At 35.2% G+C, this 21,629-nt stretch overlaps 1 protein-coding gene across 7 annotated transcripts in view; it reads right to left on the bottom strand.

Moving 5' to 3' along the window:
- Nucleotides 1-21,629, bottom strand: part of TBC1D23 (TBC1 domain family member 23) — an 83,401-nt gene that overhangs the window by 7,059 nt on the left and 54,713 nt on the right. For 5 of the 7 annotated variants that reach the window (XM_055383545.2, XM_055383548.2, XM_055383546.2 and 2 more), the window contains 8 exons: nucleotides 20,536-20,658; nucleotides 19,251-19,343; nucleotides 16,165-16,335; nucleotides 13,504-13,546; nucleotides 11,858-11,964; nucleotides 7,862-8,001; nucleotides 6,527-6,571; nucleotides 2,029-2,117 (listed from right to left, as the gene is read on the bottom strand). In XM_055383545.2, coding sequence (XP_055239520.2) covers nucleotides 2,029-2,117; nucleotides 6,527-6,571; nucleotides 7,862-8,001; nucleotides 11,858-11,964; nucleotides 13,504-13,546; nucleotides 16,165-16,335; nucleotides 19,251-19,343; nucleotides 20,536-20,658 — 811 coding nt within the window. The remainder of the gene's footprint in view (nucleotides 1-2,028; nucleotides 2,118-6,526; nucleotides 6,572-7,861; nucleotides 8,002-11,857; nucleotides 11,965-13,503; nucleotides 13,547-16,164; nucleotides 16,336-19,250; nucleotides 19,344-20,535; nucleotides 20,659-21,629) is intronic. The other 2 variants (XM_019023551.4, XM_055383547.2) reach the window with 1 other exon arrangement.

Raw genomic sequence — 21,629 nt, 5'->3', positions numbered from 1 at the left:
ATAATGAAAAAGGAAATCGCAGGTTATCTACACCAGCTTAAACAAAAGTGAACCTCTCATGTATCTCCTCCTACTCACATTCTCCTCCCTTCCCCACCAAGAAATACTAATAATCTGAATTTGGTGTTATCAGTTCCATACATGTCTTTGCTTTAACATATATGCATATCCCTAAATAATATACAGTAGTATTCTACACTTAAATGTATATAAATGTATATAAATATACACTTAAATGTATATAAATATACACTTAAATGTATATAAATGTATATAAAAAGTAGACTACTCAACTGCATTCTTCCACAACTGTTACCCTACTCCCAACATCTGAAATTCATACATACTGATACACATAGTTTCAGTTTTCTCACTTTCATTATGGTCCAATTTTCCATATTGTAAATGTGTGTGTGTAGATATATGATAAATGTAAATATGCCACAATTTATTCATCCATTTGCCTCTCCCCTTTGTTAATGGAAGAAGTTGAGATATTCAGAGAGAGAGTTAACAGAAAGAGATGGCAACAGAGAGGGGAAAAAAGAAGAAAAGGAAACAAGCAGAAATATCACATTTACCTCTCTGCAAGTTTTCTGAAAAGTGGTTTCATGTATCTATTAAAATGTCAAATGTGATTCCCTATAACCTAGCAATCTTACTTAGCAGTAAGATTTAAAATTTAAAATTCTTAGCAGAATTTACCCTCTATGAATATACTGTCATCAAAAGCTAATCTACATATATATCTTTATATAAAGATCCACTGTCATTTGAAACAAACAAAAAACCTGGAAAACCACCAGTGTCAACTAGAAGACTGACTAAATAAAGTATGGTATGTTTATATGATAGAAGGAGAATGAGGAGATACATGAGCTGAAATGAAAAATATGCAACATGTATTTATTACTAACTGGAAAAAGCAAGGTGAGATTTGGGAGTCTTTTTTTCTCATTCTGTACATTTATATATTTTTTCCCTAACTCAATACACATATTAACCAATATTAGTTATGACTGCTTACCTAACTCAATACACATACTAACCAATATTAGTTATGATTGCTTAATTAGGATAAGCTGGGCAGTAGAATTATAAACCAAAGACTAAATTTTTTTTTTTTTTTTTGAGACAGAGTCTTGCTGTGTCACCTAGGCTGGAATGCAGTAGCATGATCTTGGCTCACTGCACCTCTGCCTCCTGGGTTCCAGCGATTCTCTTGCCTCAGCTTCCCAATTAGCTGGGATTATGGGCATGCACTCCCATGCCCAGCTAAGTTTTGTACTTTCAGTAGAGACACAGTTTCATCATGTTGGTCTTGAACTCCTGACCTCAAGTGATCTGCCCGCCTCAGCCTCCCAAAGTGCTGGGATTACAGCGTGAGCCACCGCGCCCAGCCTAAATTATTTTTTTTAAAACGTAACCACAGAGAAGACAAACTTCCCTGACACAATATCACCATCTTGTGGCCCTTTAGGACATTGCCTCCAGTTTCAAAAGACTTCAGATGTCTCAATTTTGTAATTTTCAGTGCTTTAGTCCCACAACTCTCAATCTCCTAGGTGGCTGATCAAAGGAATTTCAATCCGATCAAAGGAATTTCAATCCCATCACTTGTATTTAAATACTATTTTCACACTGATAGCCTCCAAATTATCATCAGTTTAGACCTCTCTCCTTAGCTGAAGACACCTATGATCAACTGCCTCTACTCAACATTTCTGCTTGGATTCCTTTTTTTTTTTTAATTTTATTATTATTATACTTTAAGTTTTAGGGTACATGCGCACAACATGCAGTTTGTTACATATGTATACATGTGCCATGTTGGTGCTTGGATTTCTAATAGGTACAACAATTCAAGGTGTCTAAAACCAAACTCTTAATAGAAAGCCACAGATTCTCCAATTATTTCTACAGAATCTCATTTTTTTAAAAAAGCAGTTGATTGGCTATTCCCAGAATGACTGCTGTAATCACTCCTAATGACAGCAAAGCTGTCTGTAGCTAAGTGTATTACTACACCTGTGTCGTATTCTTCTTCATCCCCAATGCTGAAAACAGGCTTTACGCCACGGTAAGGCTTGCCCACTCTGTCACTGCTGCTCACATGCCTATATTCAAAGAATTTTAGGAGAGAAATAATCACTTAAGAAGTTATCAAAGATTTTTACCAAGCATCATTTGAATATTCACACAAAATGTAAATATTCCTTACCTGACCCCCCCAAAACCCCATGTACTACCCATAGTTTTAGGAGAGCTATGTTAAGGAAATTAAAAGAAGATAAAGAAATTATGTTAGCAAAAGTGGCATAAGGCCTTGGTAGGCTGAATGCTCTTAAATATGTAAAAACTAAATTTTAAACAATTTCAATATCCATATTAAAACCAATGCTTAGATCTGTTTGGCCTTGCGGAAGTTATTTAGCCTTTTGTGCTTCTGATTCCTCCTCTGTAAAATAGTGCTAACAATATCTACCTGTCAGGGTTATAGTGAGAACTAAATCAGTTAATTTTATTGTAAAACTATTAGGACAATGCCTGGTGCTACCTTCATGTCTGTTAGGTAAAATAAGTTACTGACACCAAATATTCAAATTCCAATATGATTGGTTAAGGCTTCTCATATAAGTGCAGGTGTCTTAAGGGTTATCTTCACATTTTTTTATTACTGTTACTTTTGTTTCAATAGAAATGAAGATTCTACTTTTGTTGTGTAAATATAAGCCATAAAAATGAATCTGCCTCGGCCGGGCATGGTGGCTCACTCCTGTAACCCCAGCACTTTGGGAGGCCGAGGTGGGTGGATCACCTGAGGTCGGGAGTTCAAGACCAGCCTGACCAACATGGAGAAACTCCGTCTCTACTAAAAATACAAAATTGGCTGGGCATGGTGGCGCATGCCTGTAATTCCAGCTACTCTGGTGGCTGAGGTGGGAGAACCACTTGAACCCGGGAGGCAGAGGTTGCAGTAAGCCAAGATAGCGCCATTGCACTCCATCCTGGACAACAAGAGTGAAACTCCATTTCAAAAAAAAAAAAAAAAAAAAAAATCTGCCTCTTTTTCAAAAGGCAGAGGCATAAATAACATGTAAACTCAAACTTGATTAGGTCTATAGGAAGTGTGACCTCTCTTTGTAATATAAAAATTAATACCCTATTAATTTTCAGGTAATCCCAAATAAACTAACAGGTAATATTAAAATGTGTCAATAAAATACTACATGTTTCTGAGGGGAAAAGCATTGTTTTACTTGTAGGATAAGGTTCAGCTAAAATTACCTACTACAAAGGAAGACTCTAGCTTTTTTGGGTGTGTGCATGTAACATATGAAAACACTCAAAATCTTCTATTTTCAAGAGCTATTCCAATGTGAGAAAAAATCAAGTTACATGCCTTTAGTTATTATTATTATTATTATTAGTAGTAGTAGTAGTATTTTAGAGCCAGGGTCTCACTCCGTCACCCAGGCTAGAGTACAGTGGCGCAATCTTAGCTCACTGCAGCCTCGAATTCTTGGGCTGGAGCAATCCTTCTGCCTCAGCCTCCCATGTAGCTGGGACCACACAGTGTGGGACCACGGGGGTGTGCCACTACGCCTGCCTAATTTTTTTATTTTTTCAGAGACAGGATCTTGCTATGCTGCACAGACCGGTCTTGAACTCTTGGACCCGTGATCCTCCCACCTCAGCCTCCCAGTGCTGAGATTACAGGTGTGAACCACCACACTTAGCCTTTACTTAGGTTTAGAATTCAAATTTCCCAGAAGATAAAGATCAAATCTATACTTTAAATAATTTTAAATACACACCATCAATAAAAAACATTTTTGTGCCGGTTACAGTGGCTCATGCTTGTAATCCCAGCACTTTGGGAGGCTGAAAGATCCGAGGTGGGCAGATCACGAGGTCAGGAGATCGAGACTATCCTGGCTAACATGGTGAAATCCCGTCTCTACTAAAATTTAAAAATCAGCTGGGTGTGGTGGCACGCACCTGTAGTCCCAGCTACTTGGGAGGGTGAGACAGGAGAATCACTTGAACCCAGGAGGCAGAGGTTGCAGTGAGCCGAGATTGCGCCACTGCACTCCAGCTTGGGCAACAGAGCAAGACTCGGTCACAAAAAAAAAAAAAAAAAAAAAAAATGTAGCCTAATTTTGTTGATTTACTTCTTCCAAAATAACATTCCTCAATAAATATAATGAGAGTTTAGTGTATAACAAATATTCTTTGGAAATTACAAGTTAGGTTAATCAATACATAGGCTTAAAGTCTGATTAAATTACAAGTGACATAATCATTTGGTTTTATGTTAAAATATATCTAATACAAAATTGTCCTGTAAATTACCAAACTATGCTCATAAGAGAGAGAGATAGAAAATGATATAATTTGGATGCCTTTGAAACTCAGATTCAGCTTTCTTACAAAAGGCAAAGATAGAGGTAAGAGCTTTATCTAAAAATGCTTTGATGCCATCTAGATTGTAAAATTTTGTATAGATTAGATTATAAGTTTTCTCCTAATATTAAGCACAATTAAACTGCCATAACATAAAAAGTAACAAAGATAAATGTTTACAGCGAATAAGCATTTGCTGTAACCAGATAACCAAATAACCAGAAAGTATGAGTAAAGAGATAATCCTAAAAAACAAATTATTAATTGTTAATCAAGATTTATAATACAATGCAAATTTTTTATAAACATGAATGCTAAGGATTATTGAGACATTTCTTGAAAGACTGGCTAAAAATGAATAAAATTCAACAGCTGTACTATTTTTTAAAGCATAATATCTATACTTTTTTGCCATGGTAATAGTAGAAACATCTGTAGTATGGTTTGAGTAGGCTTTAATTTACTGAGCTTAGAAAGAAACCTAATTCATTCTAACTTCTCATTAGATTCTCTTTTCAAAACAAATATATCTACCTGTGGATCAGAGATGATTTAAGTTACAAAAATTAATAATTTGAGAACTTGGGAGTTAAAAAAATTAGACTAATTCAATGGTCCTATAACAGAAGAAAATGGAAAGGATGATTCACAAATAGATTATAATTTTAAAAGAAGCAATTTCCTTTAAAGTAGTGCTAGGTAAAATTATTAGCAGAAGTCCTGTAATTGGCGTTGTGTAGGAATAGTCACAATAAATCAAAACTCTTAGAAGATAAGTTATTAGAGGGTGAACTATTATTATTATTATTATTATTATTATTATTATTATTATTATTTGAGACGCAGTCTCGCTCTGTCGCCCAGGCTGGACTGCTGTGGCGCGATCTCGGCTCACTGCAAGCTCCGCCTCCTGGGTTCACGCCATTCTCCTGCCTCAGCCTCCCGAGTAGCTGGGACTACAGGCGCCCGCCACCACGCCCAGCTAATTTTTTTGTATTTTTTTTTTTTTTTTAGTAGAGACGGGGTTTCACTATGTTAGCCAGGATGGTCTCAATCTCCTGACCTCGTGATCCGCCCACCTCCAACTCCCAAAGTGCTGGGATTACAGGTGTGAGCCATTGCGCCCGGCTGAAAGTATAGTCTTAGAGAGTGAAGTATTATTCTTAAAAATGCTACTTCAAGTCACTGAGAATACTGAAGTGACCCGAGAAAAATTCCATTCCATTATTCCAAAGCTAAACTTACACTGAAAATATGACTAGAATTTTTTTTTTTTTCTGGCCCACTTAGGATTTAAAGAATTTCTTTTTAAATGTTTGTAGGTGTTGCTGTAATTGATATTCTAAATTAAATTGCTGAAAAATTCTGTGAGTATAGGAACTGTAAAGTCACACAGAGTTAAGTTAGTAAAGTTCTTTTGTTACCCTAATTGAAGATCCAGTAGATTTTTAAACCTTAAACTTATTGTCTTTAATGAGAAGCACCTCATTTTATTTGGGTTAGAGAAGTGACAGATTATACATTAAAGTAATCAACCACTTAGAAAAAAATGTAATTTTTTTTTCAACAAAAACCAAAGGCAGAACCCTAGAACTGTAGTTCCTTGGAAGAGATTTATATATGCTAACTCAACCTAAATACATACATCTTATTAAGAAAAATCTAAAAATATAAAATTACATAATGTACACGAATTAACAAAAATTTTGAACCATGAATAGTGCCTATTTTTAGGTGCTGTAATTTTCTCTGCTGCTAGGCGGGAGATAGAAGCAAATGAGCACCAAAGCAGATAACCTGCCAACTCGCAACCACATACTTTCTTTGTTTCACCTTCCCCTGTCTCAGAATAAAAACTGCAGGTTTTGAACAAACTTAATTTTCATCTGTGGAATGGGTGATACAAACAAGCATGCAGGCAAAGAAATTAAAATGATCAAGCAAAAAACAAAAAGTGTATCAATCAACATGACACACTCCTAAAAGCAGAATGAGAAAAGTTTAGCATTTGAAATAGCTGCATGAAATTTGAGCCAAGACAGCATGAGGCCTATAGATGGCATGAAGCATATTAAAGGAAAAGGATGGTTCAAGAAAAATGCTCTACTCATTGGCTTACCGCTCTGTACATGATCTGTCTGGCCAAGGAAGATTGAAAGACATTCTATAGCAAATCAAGGCAGAGGACAGAACAAAATGATTATAAAAAAAATGCAACAGCTTTAAAACAAAAAATATGGTACAGTTTAGTTTTTCTCACCCAGAGTGTACATTATAAAGAAGATGTTTCCATCATCCCAAGTACAAAGAAAAACAAAGAAAAGCCAATTTCAACTAATCAAGGCAGCAGTCTTTTTGACTTAGTTATCACCAGTACATTTTAAAACAAATAAATTTTAAAATAAAATTGTAAATGTTCATGCTACAAAATGTAGCAATAATAGTCCTCCAACTCAGAAGCACCAACAAAAGGTAAAAGGGTTAGCTTTTGAGAAGACATAACTTTACTGCATAAACAAGTCTTTCAGGCTTGATAAAACACCTTAGTAATTATCAGTTGACCATTTTAGATAAGGTACAATGTTTTGGATCAATGAAAGTAATCTATTACCTTCTCGGCTATTTACTAAATGCAGAAAAATGTGCTTTTGTATGCATATATACTATACTTAATAAAGGGACAGACAACAAATCCCTGACATTCAATTCTTAAAGTAAAATATGTCAATTTTCCCAGGATACTGCAAGACATGAAAGTGAAACCAAATACTATAACACATTTCCAATATAAGGCTTCCTTAAAACAAATTCTGTGTTGCAATTATAAGGTTAGCTTTGAACTCTAGGAACAAGAAAGATCAAACAGACTTATACGTGGAGAAAAAAATGTATCCTCAGTTACAATAAGAAACAATATATATAACAGATATTTTTAAACTTATTTCTAAATTGTTAACCATGTCCCTCATTTGTAATTTACAAGGAAATGGGGTTTTGTAAACGAAATTCTATGAAGGTCTGATCTTAAACATCAGAAGGTGGGTTTCTGCTATATTTAGCATGACCAGATTTTCTAGGTTTTAAAATCTTGGAGCAGAGGAAGAAGTTCCTACTATGAGATCACTGAATTCGGCAGATGATCCTCCATCCATTTGACATTTGGGAAGCAGCTACTATATGAAATGTGATACACACTGGGACATAAATTTCTTTTAGTGAATGGCATGATGTGACAGATACATTATTTGCATCTTTGAGTAGTAAGAGAGAATAATTATGGATATAAAATACATTCCTGCAATTCTAATGAAAACTATGAAATCATCTAATAGAAAATATACTTTATGATCCTTTTCTGGAACACATTAAATTCAACTAACATTAACTTACTCTAAGACATTGTTTCTTTAGTTTTAATTACTCATCATAAACTCATACTGTATAAACAACTCACCGATCCACAGGAGTTGATGTATTCTCTATAAAACTGATAACTTTTTCCCTGACATTAACGGATTTTGTCTTCAAAGCCACAGTCATTTTATTTACTAGTGATTTCATTCCTCTATCACTTGAGCCATTAGGAGATTCACCCTAAAAAAAGAACATAATGGATTAACTGCCTCTAAATGACTAAAAGACATACTACTGCTAATGGTTATCTACATGTTATAGACTGAATTGCAGTCCCACCAAAATCATATGTTGAAGTCCTAACTCCCAGTATATCTCAGAATGTGACTGTATTTGGAGACAGGGCCTCTACAGGCATAATTAAGGTTAAATGAGGTCTTCAGGTGGTCTCTAATCCAGTCTGACTGGTGTCTTATAAGAGAGAAAGACATGAGCACATGAAAACAGAGAAGCCATGTAAGGACACACAAGGCAAGGCATCTGCAAGCCAAGGAGAGAGGCCTCAGGATAAACTAAACCTGCCAATACTTTGATCTTGGACTTTTAGCCTCCAGAACAGTAAGAAAATAAATTTACATTGGTTAAGCCACCAGTTTGTAGTATGATATTTTGTTGCGGCAGCTGCAAACTAATTGATTAGGTGAAATCATTTAAGAATAGAAGGTAGATGCTAGGCGTGGTGGCTCATGCCTGTAATCCCAGCACTTTGGGAGGCCGAGGCAGGTGGATCACGAGGTCAGGAGTTCAAGACCAGACTGGCCAACATGGTGAAACCCCATCTCTACTAAAAATACAAAAATTAGCCGGGCGTGGTGATGGGTGCTTGTAATCCCAGCTACTCGGGAGGCTGTGGCAGAGAACTGCTTGAACCCGCGAGGTGGAGGTTGCAGTGTGCTGAGATTGTACCACTGCACTCCAGTCTGCGTGACAGAGCGAGACTCTGTCTCAAAAAAAAAAAAAAAAAAGGAAGGTAGAATAAAAAATTAGGATATACTTGCACATATATGTGCGTGGAGTCTGACATTATCTTTTTTATTATGTAAGAAACAGTTAAAACTACTGACCTTTCTTATCTCAGACTAGTCTACAAAAATAAGCAAAAGTATGATCAAACTACTATTTGCACATATGTGAGTGTGGAGTCTGAAATTACCTTATTTATTCAACAAGAAATAGTTAAAACTATTAACCTTTCTTATCTCAGACTAGTCTTCAAAAATAAGCAAAAGTATAATCAAACTACTATCCATGTAGCTACATTTTTAAATATCCCTTGTAAATGTTTGCTTTTTAAAGACATTGCCACTTAGGCCTTTATTTTCTGAAGAAAAGTTATCCTGATGTACCAAATGTAAGAGATGCGAGTATAATTCTTTTTTGTTTGTTTTTTGTTGTTGTTGTTTTGAGACAGAGTCTTGCTCTGTTGCCCAGGTTGGAGTGCAGTGGTGCAATCTTGGCTCACTGCAACCTCCGCCTCCTGGGTTCAAGCAATTCTCCCTGCCTCAGTCTCCTGAATAGCTGGGATTATAGGCACCTACCACCACACCTGGCTAATTTTTGAACTCCTGACCTCAGGTGATTCATCTGCCTCAGATTCCCATAATGCTGGGATTACAAGCATGAGCCACCGTGCATGGCTGTGAGTATTAATTCTTAAATTGTTTCATGGGATTGCTCACATATACCTTCCTAGAAGGCAACTTCGTGATGGGTGTCAAACATTTAAAAGTGATCCTATTTTCTGCCAATTAATTCCTCTTTAGAATTAATGAGAAGGAAGTGCCCAGAAATTTGGGTACTATTTGATGGAAAATTATACAGCCATTACAAACTCGTATTATTTTTAAATAGCATTTTAAAATGCTAGAAAATGCTCATATATTTAGTGAAAAAGCAGAAAATAAAATTCTAGGTATGCTATGATCACTACTTTTAAAATAAAGAAACACATTCACTAAAAAGGGTTTGATGAAAATACTTTAAAATATGAATGGCAAAATTATCTCTGGTACAGCTACAGGTGATTTTGTTTTCTTTATACTTTTCTTATTTACATATGATGCTAAAATGAACATCTGTTACTTTCAATTTTTTTTTTTTTTTTGAGATGGAGTCTCGTTCTGTCGCCCAGAGACTGGAGTGCAGTGGCGGGATGTGGGCTCATTGCAAGCTCCGCCTCCCGGGTTCACGCCATTCTCCTGCCTCAGCCTCCCGAGCAGCTGGGACTACAGGCGCCTGCCACCACGCCCGGCTATTTTTTTGTATTTTTAGTAGAGACGGGGTTTCACCGTGTTATCCAGGATGGTCTTGATCTCCTGACCTCGTGATCCGCCCGCCTCAGCCTCCCAAAGTACTGGGATTACAGGTGTGAGCCACCGCGCCCGGCCTACTTTCATTTTTAGAAGAAATGTCATTAACAACAAAAAAAATTATGTTTCTATTTCCATATCTAAATTCAGAGCCAAATTAAACTGTAAAAATTCTTTGGTACTCTGAAAAGAATGCTCTTTAAGATAATTTCTAAAATAGCCTCAATCAGTGTTTTTCAAATCTGAATATAAAAGCTTCAATAGAAAAACTATCCAGTGATGTGAATGGGAATATAAATTAGAATGTTTTTTGGAGAGCCATTTGATAATAATGCAGAAATCTAAGGACTTTGGTAACATTTTAATCAAGTTATTCCACTTCCAGGACAAAATAATCATGGCATATGCAAATTTATCACTACAAAAATTAAATAGTGTTTGTAACAGAAAAAAACTGGAAACAATGTAAATATTGAATAGAGACCTGAATAAATTATAATACACCCATAAAATGAAATATTATTTAGTTATTTAAAGTGAAAATAGCAAACATTTACTAAGTAAATGGTGATTTCACACAATGGCATCAAGTTAAAAATAAGAGTATCAAATTAAAAATAAGATTCTCAGACAAACCTTATCTGCTGATGTGAAAATAATCTGATTTTGATTTGCATGGCTGAAGATAAACCTCAACTAACACAGGTAGTGAGTTACAATTTCGTAATAACTACTATTAAATATCTGGTGACAGGTACTATACTTTCCGTTTACTTGCACTGTTAATTCTCAAGTTATCCTTAGAAAGAAGGTTATGTTGTTAACATTTATATTCCACAGGTGGAGAAACCACAGCTCCAAGATCTTGCTGGAGATCATGAAGAAAGTAAGTTGTAGATGAAATCTGAACCCAGGTATGTCAGACCTGTAAGCCCAAGCTACTAACTGTGACCTTGTACTGCAGTTTTCCTTCTATTTCTGTTTTAAAGAATAATCACTAGGTATGTGAGGACCATTATTTATGAAAATAATTTAATGACATCTAATTCAACTGACATGAAATATTGAAGTACTGGAAAAGCACAAAAGACCTATTACCCAAATATTTCCAAAGAACAGAAAAACAGATTTATCCACTGTAGCAAAACCGGGTAGTAATACACATCTCAATAACTAAAAATCAAATAAAATAGGATTGGCAACTTGTTCTTGTCTTCCTCTGCCTGGCCAATTCTCAAATGTGGATAGACTCAAGTCCAAATCATTTAAGTCTGTGATGGGGATGGGTACAGACATAGTGTGCACGAGATGATTATGAGCCCTAGTATTCTGGCAAAAACTAACTGGGAGATGCCTGGAATCAGCTTGCTTAAGAGTCCCAGCTATTTACAGGACCCAGATTTGTCCCCATTGATATTTAAGCTGGAGCATAAAACTGTCACTACATGATACCAAACTACAGCTGGACAGGGAGAAATTTGAATTCAGCAGCGAACTTCAAGAGCTCCCACCTAGTTTAACTGTGAAGGCTTGCTGTATCATTTCATTAATCTCACAATAAATAAAGGCTTGCTGTATCATCTCATTAATCTCACAATAATATGACTCTTCATTGCATGTGTTTGAAATGTTTTGACTCCATTCCTGTTATGGTGGGGGTTTAGTAGTTAATCACCTTTTCTGGGAACTTATCCAAATCCGGTAACATATTATCTACATATACTTACATCAACAGAGTTGATACTGCTCCTTGAGCCTGAGGTACTAGCAATCCAATGGCCATATCCATTTTCTGGTCCATCCACATTAATGTCTGCCAGGTGCTGCTGCAGTGCTTAAGATAAATTTTAAAAAAAAGAAAACAAAAACCTAAAATATCAACACTCTTTGGAAAAATTCATTACCAACGAAATACAATAAACATGTCACAGCTGAGAAAAAAGGACCGAAGGAAATAATCACAGGTATTTCTTTCCGCACGTCTGTAAAGGAGTAAAGGCCTCCAAGCTAGAGCAAACCTTCCTATTCTTCCTTCTAAAACCCTCTGTACACGGATAACTTTTCTTAACTGACGCCAATGTGATGATAACTATATAGGCTTTACGTTTTCTTCTTTGAAAGGAAATCTTTCAAGTATTAACAGATAATTTCTGCAACATTTTTATGACATAAAGGATAACAGAAAACCGATTGTGACTTTTGTTATACCATAAGGAGATATCAATCAATCTCTCCCATAATAAAGAAGCATTGTTAACCATTAACAGTTACGGAAAGAGAGATTATTCTTGGTAAAGAAATACTTCATGGTTTTAAAAAATTTTCTAAAATCTGGGTTATACTATAAAAGAACGCTTTTCAGACACTTTTGAGAATTACAAGCTTAATCATCAAGTTTTATATCGTTACCAGGATTCCTAATAAATAACACTGAGCCTAGGGCCAATACATGTTTAACACTACTTATTAAAATAACCCCTTTTGTACATCACTCTGGGTATGAACCTCAAAAGTCGTTAGTTATCAGGTCATGATATACAGAAGATAATCATAATCCTTGTTAATATCAACAAAGACCAGGAGGAAATACATCCTAATGTTCCCAAAATCCTAAGTTACAGCCTAACTCCCATGATTAAAGCCTAAGATTCCATTACCCTCAACATATACTGATTTGATTTTTGGAGCTTCAGTTGTACAACTGGTCAGCATGTGATTCTTATATATTGATTTGATTTGATCATTAATTTCCCCCAGCATTTACAGCTCAGTATTTTTGTAGTATCTCTTTTTCTAATGTAAGACAGGCTCTTTTAAAATCTTATTACTCTGCCTGCAAAGTAAAATTCTCAATACTTGCCTGCAGATATCCTGCCCATTATTTTACTCTCCTAGATTATTAAATATTAGTCTGCAGTTCTGAAAATATCAGTTTATTTTGTTCCACTTAGCTAACATTTTTTAAACAGAGAATACCTTCAAGTAGTTCAAAAATAAAATAACAAAACACCTAAAGAGTCCAAAGGGTATACTATAAAAAGTATTCCTTGAAGTCTTCCTTCCCTGTCCCATCATTTAATCCTTCTTCTCCATAGAGGCAATCATATGGGCAGTTTTTCATTCATCTTTACAAAAATATTTTTTGGAAACAAATCTATTAAAATAGTCTTACATCAAACAGTCACCAATTTCAATTGCCTATTACGTTTGTCTGTTATCTGTAAGTCCTCCTGGCCTTGCCTTTTCTGAAAATATTGAATGAATGAAGAGTCTACCCTTTAACTAATGTGACCACTCCAGATCAACTCTATTGATAATCAATACAATTTCTTCTGAAACATAGAGGAAAAAAACTAATAAATCGAAATCTTACCCATAAATCCTCCACTGGCAATACTCACATATTCTTTGTTTTTCTGTAATGGAAAAGAAAATTTAAATTCTTCCAAAACTGTGACTTAATTAAAACTTCAGCTAGTTCTAAAACACTGATAAATACAATACCAAGTTATATATTAAATTACCGGGCTTTCTCATTTCCTTGACATTTTGGACTTTGGCAGAGAAAGGTATATCTATTTACCTTATTATGCATTGTAAGTTCTGGTGTTTGGGTGGGAAGAAGGGAACAACTTCAAGGCTATTAACAAGTCTTGATTTTGCTTGTATTATTGTTTCAATAGTGCAATGGTCAAACCAAAATTAGTTAAACAGTATTTTAGGATGTAATCAGAGTGATTTTTAAAAGCTTTCAAAATATTTTGGGTCCTTTATTAAAAGATAATATAAAAAGAAACATTACAGCTAATTATGAAGAAATAAGGGAATGTTACCATTTTGCAAACTACTAAAAACATAATGGATCTAAGTAATATAAATAAAAAAAAAGAGAAACACAAAAAAGAAATCTAAATAGTATTTATCATCTAAAAGAGGCAGGCATCACCCCCTCAGAACCTCCTTCCCCTAAACAAAGAAGTCTGAACACATCTCTAAACTACTGGCTTACAGAAAATACCAGGGACAGAATATGATAGATGACACCATGTGAATGTAATCAGCAAAATCCAGAATGTGGGGAACTCTATAACACAAATTAACTGCTTTTCCCAACAAATACATGCAAGGAAAAAAATTTAAAAAGGAACCTATAAACTAAAAGAAACTTAAAAGACATCAACCAAATGTCAACATCTTGTTTTAGATCTTAGGAAAATCAGGGAAACTTGAACACTAGTTAAATTTTTTTAATAAAGTATGATAATGATGTGGTTATGTCTTTATAATGAGTTTATGGCATTCAGTTCTCCCTACTTTTCAATTTCCTTGAAACTTTCCATAATAAAAGTTGGGGAAAAAATTTATAAAACCACATAAAGAACTCGAATAATTAAAAAAAGTTCACAATATTCCAAACTCTTGCCCTATGACAGCCCTTACAATATACAGTATAGTTTATACTGAAGCGTTTTTATTTTATTTTGTTTTTGAGGATAGGGTCTCGCTCTGTCACCCAGGCTGGAGTACAGTGGCATGACTATGGCTCACTGCAGCCTCAATCTCCCAGCTCATGCGATTCTCCTGCCTCAGCCTCCCAAGTAGCTTGGACTACAGGTGAGCACATCCACACACAGTTAATATTTTTATTTTTTGTAGAGACAGGGTCTCATTATGTTGCCCAGGGTGGTCTTGAACTCCTGGGCTCAAGTGATCCTCCCATCTCAGTCTACCAAAGTATTGGGATTATAGGTGGGAGCCACTGTGCCTGGCCTGAAGCATTTTTAGAATAGACCAGTTAGATTTATGACCAGTTAGATTTATGAATGAAATGAGTTTGGTTCCTTATTTTTGTTATTCCGTATGCTTCTAAACTCTTTCCTTTAATAAAATTTAAAATTATCCTACAATTCCTCTCCCAAATATCCTGTTCCTTCTCTGATTTTGCTTTTCAAGGATTTCATCTTTAATTTTTTTCAAACCAGATTCCCAGTAAAATACAACATAAATAGAAATGAATCCAAATTGAGTGGCTTGTGTACCATGCCTACCATCTTGCTGATTCCATAGTTCAGGACCATACAAAGTAAGGACTTTAATACATAAACTGCCAAAGAATCCTAATAAGCAACTATTATAATAAAAAACAAGCCATCACTGAGTGACATTTTTAAAAAAGCAGAGAAACAGGTTGCATAAAATCACTAATTCAAATTAGTTGTGTTGAAGACAATATTTAAACACAAAAAGGAAAGATGGCTAGGTGTTGTGAATGAATATGCATATGTATTTATTCAGTTTCAAATGAAGATATTAAAATGAAACATATAGTTACTGTAAAAAGTACTAGGACATAAATACACATAAAGATCAATGTAACATAATAGGCCAGGCACAGTGGCTCACGCCTGTAATCCCAGCACTCTAGGAGGCCGAGGAGGGCGGATCACTTGAGGTCAGGAGATCACTATGTCAGCCTGGCCAACATAGTGAAACCCCATCTCTACTGCAAATACAAAAACTAGTCAAGCATGGTGGCGTGTGCCTGTAGCCCAGCTACTCAAGAGGCTAAGGCAGGAAAATTGTTTGAATCCGGGATGCAGAGGTTGCACTGAGTCAAGATGGCGCCACTGCACTCCAGCCTGGGTGACAGAGCAAGACTCCATTTCAAAAAAATAATAACAAATAGAAAAAAAATAAAAGATCAAATAACATAATAATCCAGAAATAGATCTTGATGCATAGAGGAACTCGGTATATTAATAAGGTGGTATTTCAAATTGTACAATTTGTAAGCTATCTGGAGAAATATTTTTTAATTCCTATCTTACTTCTTACACAAAATAAATGCCAGATGGTTTGAGTTAAATATAAAAAAAATCATATAAGCATATGAGAAAAATCTGGAGAAGACCTTAACAAGTCACAAAACCAAGAAAAGTACAGATAAATCTGACAAGCAAAAAGTTATCTACGTAAATTTGTTAAAGGTGATAACATTAACCAAACAAAACTGAAATAATTTATGTCAGCATACCTGTAAAAAGTGTGCCAGAACCATGTTCATATACATGTCTTCTTCCTCCCTGCCACTGCCCATAAAACAGAGGTGCTCCCCACCAGCTATGGAGCCAGACTCAATGGACTGCTTCTGTGCTTCCAGCAAGGATTTGACTGACTGTGCAAACTCAGATGGATTCTGGAGCATCTAGACAATTTTTTTAAAGTTAAAAACTTGACAAGCCTGTGTTTCACATATATTTGTAAATTTGAAATTTTTTTAAGGAAAAACCCCAATATTTAAAGAGCCACAATGAAAATGAAGGGGAAAAAAAGGCTCTTATAAATAAAATCCCTCGGATAAGAGAAATATTTATAAATGTATCTATAATACAATAGAACAAAAGTTGAACATTCACGCAAAGATTGATGCAAAGAAAATAATTCTCTACTAGAGAAAAACTGTTTGTTGTTCTTGTTTTTTCTTAAATAACAAGTAGCAACAGTATCCTTAGATATCAAGACAGAAAGAGTATAAAACTATAGATCAAAACAAGCTCTATTTTTTAGTTTCCCCTTAGATGGTAAACCATGTGTTTCTTAGAGGATTGTCAGAAATAACAGAAGGCATTTGTTTATCAGCACTATTCCAGGTAACAGAGACACAAGGATGAAATATTCATTTCTTACCCTCAAGGAAACAAGTACGACAATAACTACAAAGATGTTTAAAAACTGTTTTAATGGAGATACACAAAAAGTATGGTGAAAAATAGAAAAATGGACAGACCATATAGAAAAGCAATTTGTAAAAAAAGCAAATATAAACAGCACACTCACAAAAAATAATGTTCAACCTCATCGGTAATTACAACTATTTTTCACTCATCACTCTGGTAAGATAAGATTGATAATGTCCAATAATGCCAATGGCATTCTCATTAGAGTTCTGAAACGTAAGAAGGTTCCACCATTTTTTTTTTTTTTTTTTTTTTGAGACGGAATCTCCCTGTCACCCAGGCTGGAGTGCACTGGTGCGATCTCGGCTCACCGCAACCTCCGCCTCCCAAATAGCTGGGTTCCACCTTTTTAAAGGGCAATACAGTGGTCTCTAGTAAAATGTATATATCCACACACCTCATCAAAACAATTTTACTTTTAAGAATCTATTTTACAGAAATATTTGCATAAGTTCACAAAATGTATAAAAAGATGTTAAATGCAGCATTATTACAAGAAAACAAAAAATAACCCACATATACATCAATCAGGCAATAAATTATAGTATACCTACATGTACCATGGACCACTATGCATCATTAGAAAGAATGTACTTAAATCAAAAGATCTCTTAGAAACTGTTATGTGAAAAATCAAGTGGCAAAACAAAAAATATGTAAACAGATATTAAAAGTCTGGAAGATTACGTAAGATGATAATATTCTTTAAAATTTTTTAAAAATTCAAGCCGGGCATGGTGGCTCACGCCTGTAATCCCTGCACTTTGGGAGGCCAAGGTGGGCAGATCGGTGGGCAGATCACTTGAAGCTGGGAGTTTGAGACCAGCCTGGCCAACATGAACCCCCTCCTCTACTAAAAGTAAAAAAAATTAGCCAGGCATGGTGGCACACACCTGCAGTCCCAGTTACTCGGGAGGCTGAGGCTAGGGAATCGCCAGAACCTGGGAGGCTGAGGTTGCAGTGAGCCAAGATCATAACACTGTACTCCAGCCTGAGTGGCAGAGTAGAAACTCTGTCTCAAAAAAAAAAAAAAAAAAAAAAAAAAAATTCAAGTATTCATGAATCACTTGAGTAAATTTTTAAAATAGGAATGAGAGAGGAATCAAGGAAGAGAAAGGCACAGAGTTCACCTACAGAATATGGATGAGCTAAGATGGCCTTTCTCACAATATCTGTTAATTCTTCCTCAATATTACCTAGGCCCTTTCACACACCCTTTCAGTCTCAGCATCAAATTTTTCAGACAAATTGGGAAGGGGAAAGGTAGACTTAACATTTAGCTAAGAGGTTTCTCATCCCATTCCTGTGTTCCCCATCCCTGAGGCTTTAATGATCCCAGAATGGCTTAAATGATGTTAGCCTCAATTCTACCAACAGCTCTATACATCTCTGACAATTATTTACCATTCTTCAAATTAAATGACCTAGGATAGTAGTTTTAATAACTAAGTACTTATATGCCAGATACTACCCTTATTAAATATTAGTTTATTATATGCATAAATACTCATGATTAAAAATGGCTCATACTATAAAGCCTACAGAATTCTTACTCAATTACAGTAAGAGCTGATATCCAGAGAGTACTTAGTAGGTGCAGTGCACTATGCTAACTGCTATACTAGGTAGCTCAAACTAAGTTCAGAATTTACTGACATAAAAATGGTAAGCGGGGGGAGGGGGGAGGGATAGCATTGGGAGATATACCTAATGCTAGATGACGAGTTAGTGGGTGCAGCGCGCCAGCATGGCACATGTATACATATGTAACTAACCTGCACAATGTGCACATGTACCCTAAAACTTAAACTAAAAAAAAAAAAAAAAAAAAAAAAATGGTAAGCAATAGTAAGCCATAGTGAGCATTGTTTTCAACTACCCTTTATGATGCCAAAAGGGTATCTAGGCTGGGCGTGGTGGCTCACGCCTATAATCCCAACACTTTGGGAGGCTGAGGCAGGGGGATCACCTGAGGTCAGGAGTTCAAGACCAGCCTGGCCAACATGGTGAAAGCCCGTCTCTACTAAAAATACAAAAAATTAGCCAGGCCTGGTGGCGGGTGCCTGTAATCCCACCTACTAGGGAGGGTGAGGCAGGAAAATAGCTTGAACCCAGGAGGCAAAGGTTGCAGTGAGCCGAGATCGCACCATTGCACTCCTGCCTGGGCAACAAAAGCGAAACAAACAAACAAATAAACAACAACAAAAACACAAAAGGGTATTTGGGTGAAAAGGAAACCTGACAGCAACACTTTTCTCATAAGGGCAGAGACTCCCTCCTTAAGCAGAAAGAAAAAATTCCCCAATCTGGGACCTATATATTTATTTATGAACTGAAGGAAAAAAAGTTACTTTAAGAATAATTAATCAGCATTTATACTAACCAGGTCTGAATCTAAGTGGAAAGCAGTTGATAAATGCCCAGCATTATATTGTTCTGCAGGACGGCAATCCACCACAAAGAACCGGACTCCTTCCTAAAAGGGAAACAACATTTGACATACAGGAATTTCCCATGAGGTTCACATTGCACAACATAATATTCACAGTTAACCAAATAAAGGGAACAAGTTCATTAAAAAATGGATCTCACATGGAATTGGGAGGACCTAGTTAGCACAGAAAATAACCTGAAGGACCTAAATACTTTTATTTCTTCTAAACAGTTAAAACATTTTTCTTTTTTAGATGTTGTTCTTTACAGGAAAGTCTTAAAATACATAGAAGGGGAGTGTCTGTTTGAGCTATAAAACTAATTATAATTAATTATAAAACTAATTATAAAACGCTATATAGTTATAAACACAACTCTAGATATGCTATTCTTTTTTGCAAATAAATCTGCAAATTTATCAACCGCTCAATTCACGTAAGAACTAAACATCTATTTCGTGTAGGGGGATGAAGGGAGAATGTTCTGAAATACCAGTTTCAACTAAAGAAGTTCACATGGATCTCTTTAAACTGGATAACATGTTTTCATTTGTTTTTAAATATTAGTTTGAATAAGAAAAAAGTGAGATGCTTGTATTTTGAAAATTCTCAATAACCAGCGCAGATACAGTAAGAAATCCAACTAAGAAAGATCTACCATAAAAGGCTATTTTCCCACGTCCATTCCTTTCCTGCCCTCAACCTTGGAAATACACTACACCTTCCAAATACACACCATGGATAACTGCTGCACTACTAGTAATAAAGACCATATATTAAAAACATCATTGGTCAAACTGACTTATTAGATTTTCATGAAGAAAATTTCATTTTCACAATTCTCCTTTGCTATAAGTTGTATGGAACTAAACCATGTAATTCAATTAGCTGTAAACTACCAGAAACTGTTAAATGCTAAATTCACCCTTTTAAAAGTATTTTATACAATGCCACATTCAGTCGCTCTACTGAAATATGAAAAAAGATATGGCGATTTACAAAAACTGGTGTCAAGAATGTCAACAATAATTAATTGTAGACAATTAAAACACCACACAAGCTGACAAGTTTTAAAATGACCCTCTGAACATAACATTTAACACAATCACTCAAAAAGCCAAAAGAACCACCTTGTTGCAGTAAATTGATTTTGTGGGAATCAATGAACAGGGAGGAAGTTGGTTCCTTGTATTTAAAATGAACAGTCCCCTAACAAACTGGGTTTCCTTTACTTACCCCTTGTAGCTGATTCGCTTGAAGGATCTCTGACACGGAGATGGCCAGACAAAGAGCCTGACTCAGATCTGCATCATCATCCTTAATTCCCAACAAAGTACTACCAAAGAGATGGTGATTATCCTGTTTGAAGGGAAATTTTTAAACATTATGAAAAAAAAAAAAATCAAACTTTCTTCCTAAAAATATTCTTATTAAACCATAATAAAAGGTAAAATTATAATACTCTTGAGTTGTGATTTTTTAAAACTTAATACTACATAATCTCAAATTTTATAGGCTAAGAACTACAAAAATGTCACATAAAGTCCCTGTCAGTGTTCACACAAAATGAAAGACTAAGAAAAAAAAAAACACATTCTAAATAGCTATTTTCTATACTACCACCTGTAGTTAATATTGAATTTTAAAAATGGTTACTTACAATTTTTCATATCTTAATAAAAACAAATATGTGGCAGAAATCTATTGCATAAATGAGTTAAAATACTGATCCACAGCCTGCTCTAATTCACAACTGCTAGTACAGATTCACTATGTCTGAAGAATAAAAGGTGCAGCTCTTGAATGAGAAAAAAAATGACTTCTTTTTCATTCAGTATTTTAAACTACTATCCTACCATCTATCTGACTTATACAGCATTGTTAGGAACTGAAGAGTTCTATATAAGAAAATTATTAAAATAGTTGAAATTGGTTCCTAGAAATGTCTTTTTAAATTAGTTATTTTTGAGGGAAAATGATCTTAAAAGGTTTCCTTTACCTGCTTTCTAAAACACAGTATACTAAACATAACTTAACTTTATCTTGACACTTCAGTGACACGATGAGTACCAACTAGAAATTATTATGGCAGAATGCTTTAAAAAAAAAAAAAAAGACAATAATGCTCTCATGGGCACCTGAAGTCACATACAAACCTGTCTGCTTTATAAACTTGTGCCTCTTCCACTATTAGCTTTTGCTTCTTAGAGTTTCATTTTTCAGGAGTTCACACCACTCATACTTCTAATCTGGTGTCCTTTATTAGGCATCTGTCTGGTCTAAGGATCTAAGTCTTTATGGGGCCTAAATGACCTTTCTTTATAAGACAG

The sequence above is a fragment of the Gorilla gorilla genome, chromosome 2 (assembly GCF_029281585.2).
Source record: "Gorilla gorilla gorilla isolate KB3781 chromosome 2, NHGRI_mGorGor1-v2.1_pri, whole genome shotgun sequence".
Lineage (NCBI taxonomy): Eukaryota > Metazoa > Chordata > Mammalia > Primates > Hominidae > Gorilla > Gorilla gorilla.
This window is presented reverse-complemented; position numbering and strand designations above follow the sequence as displayed.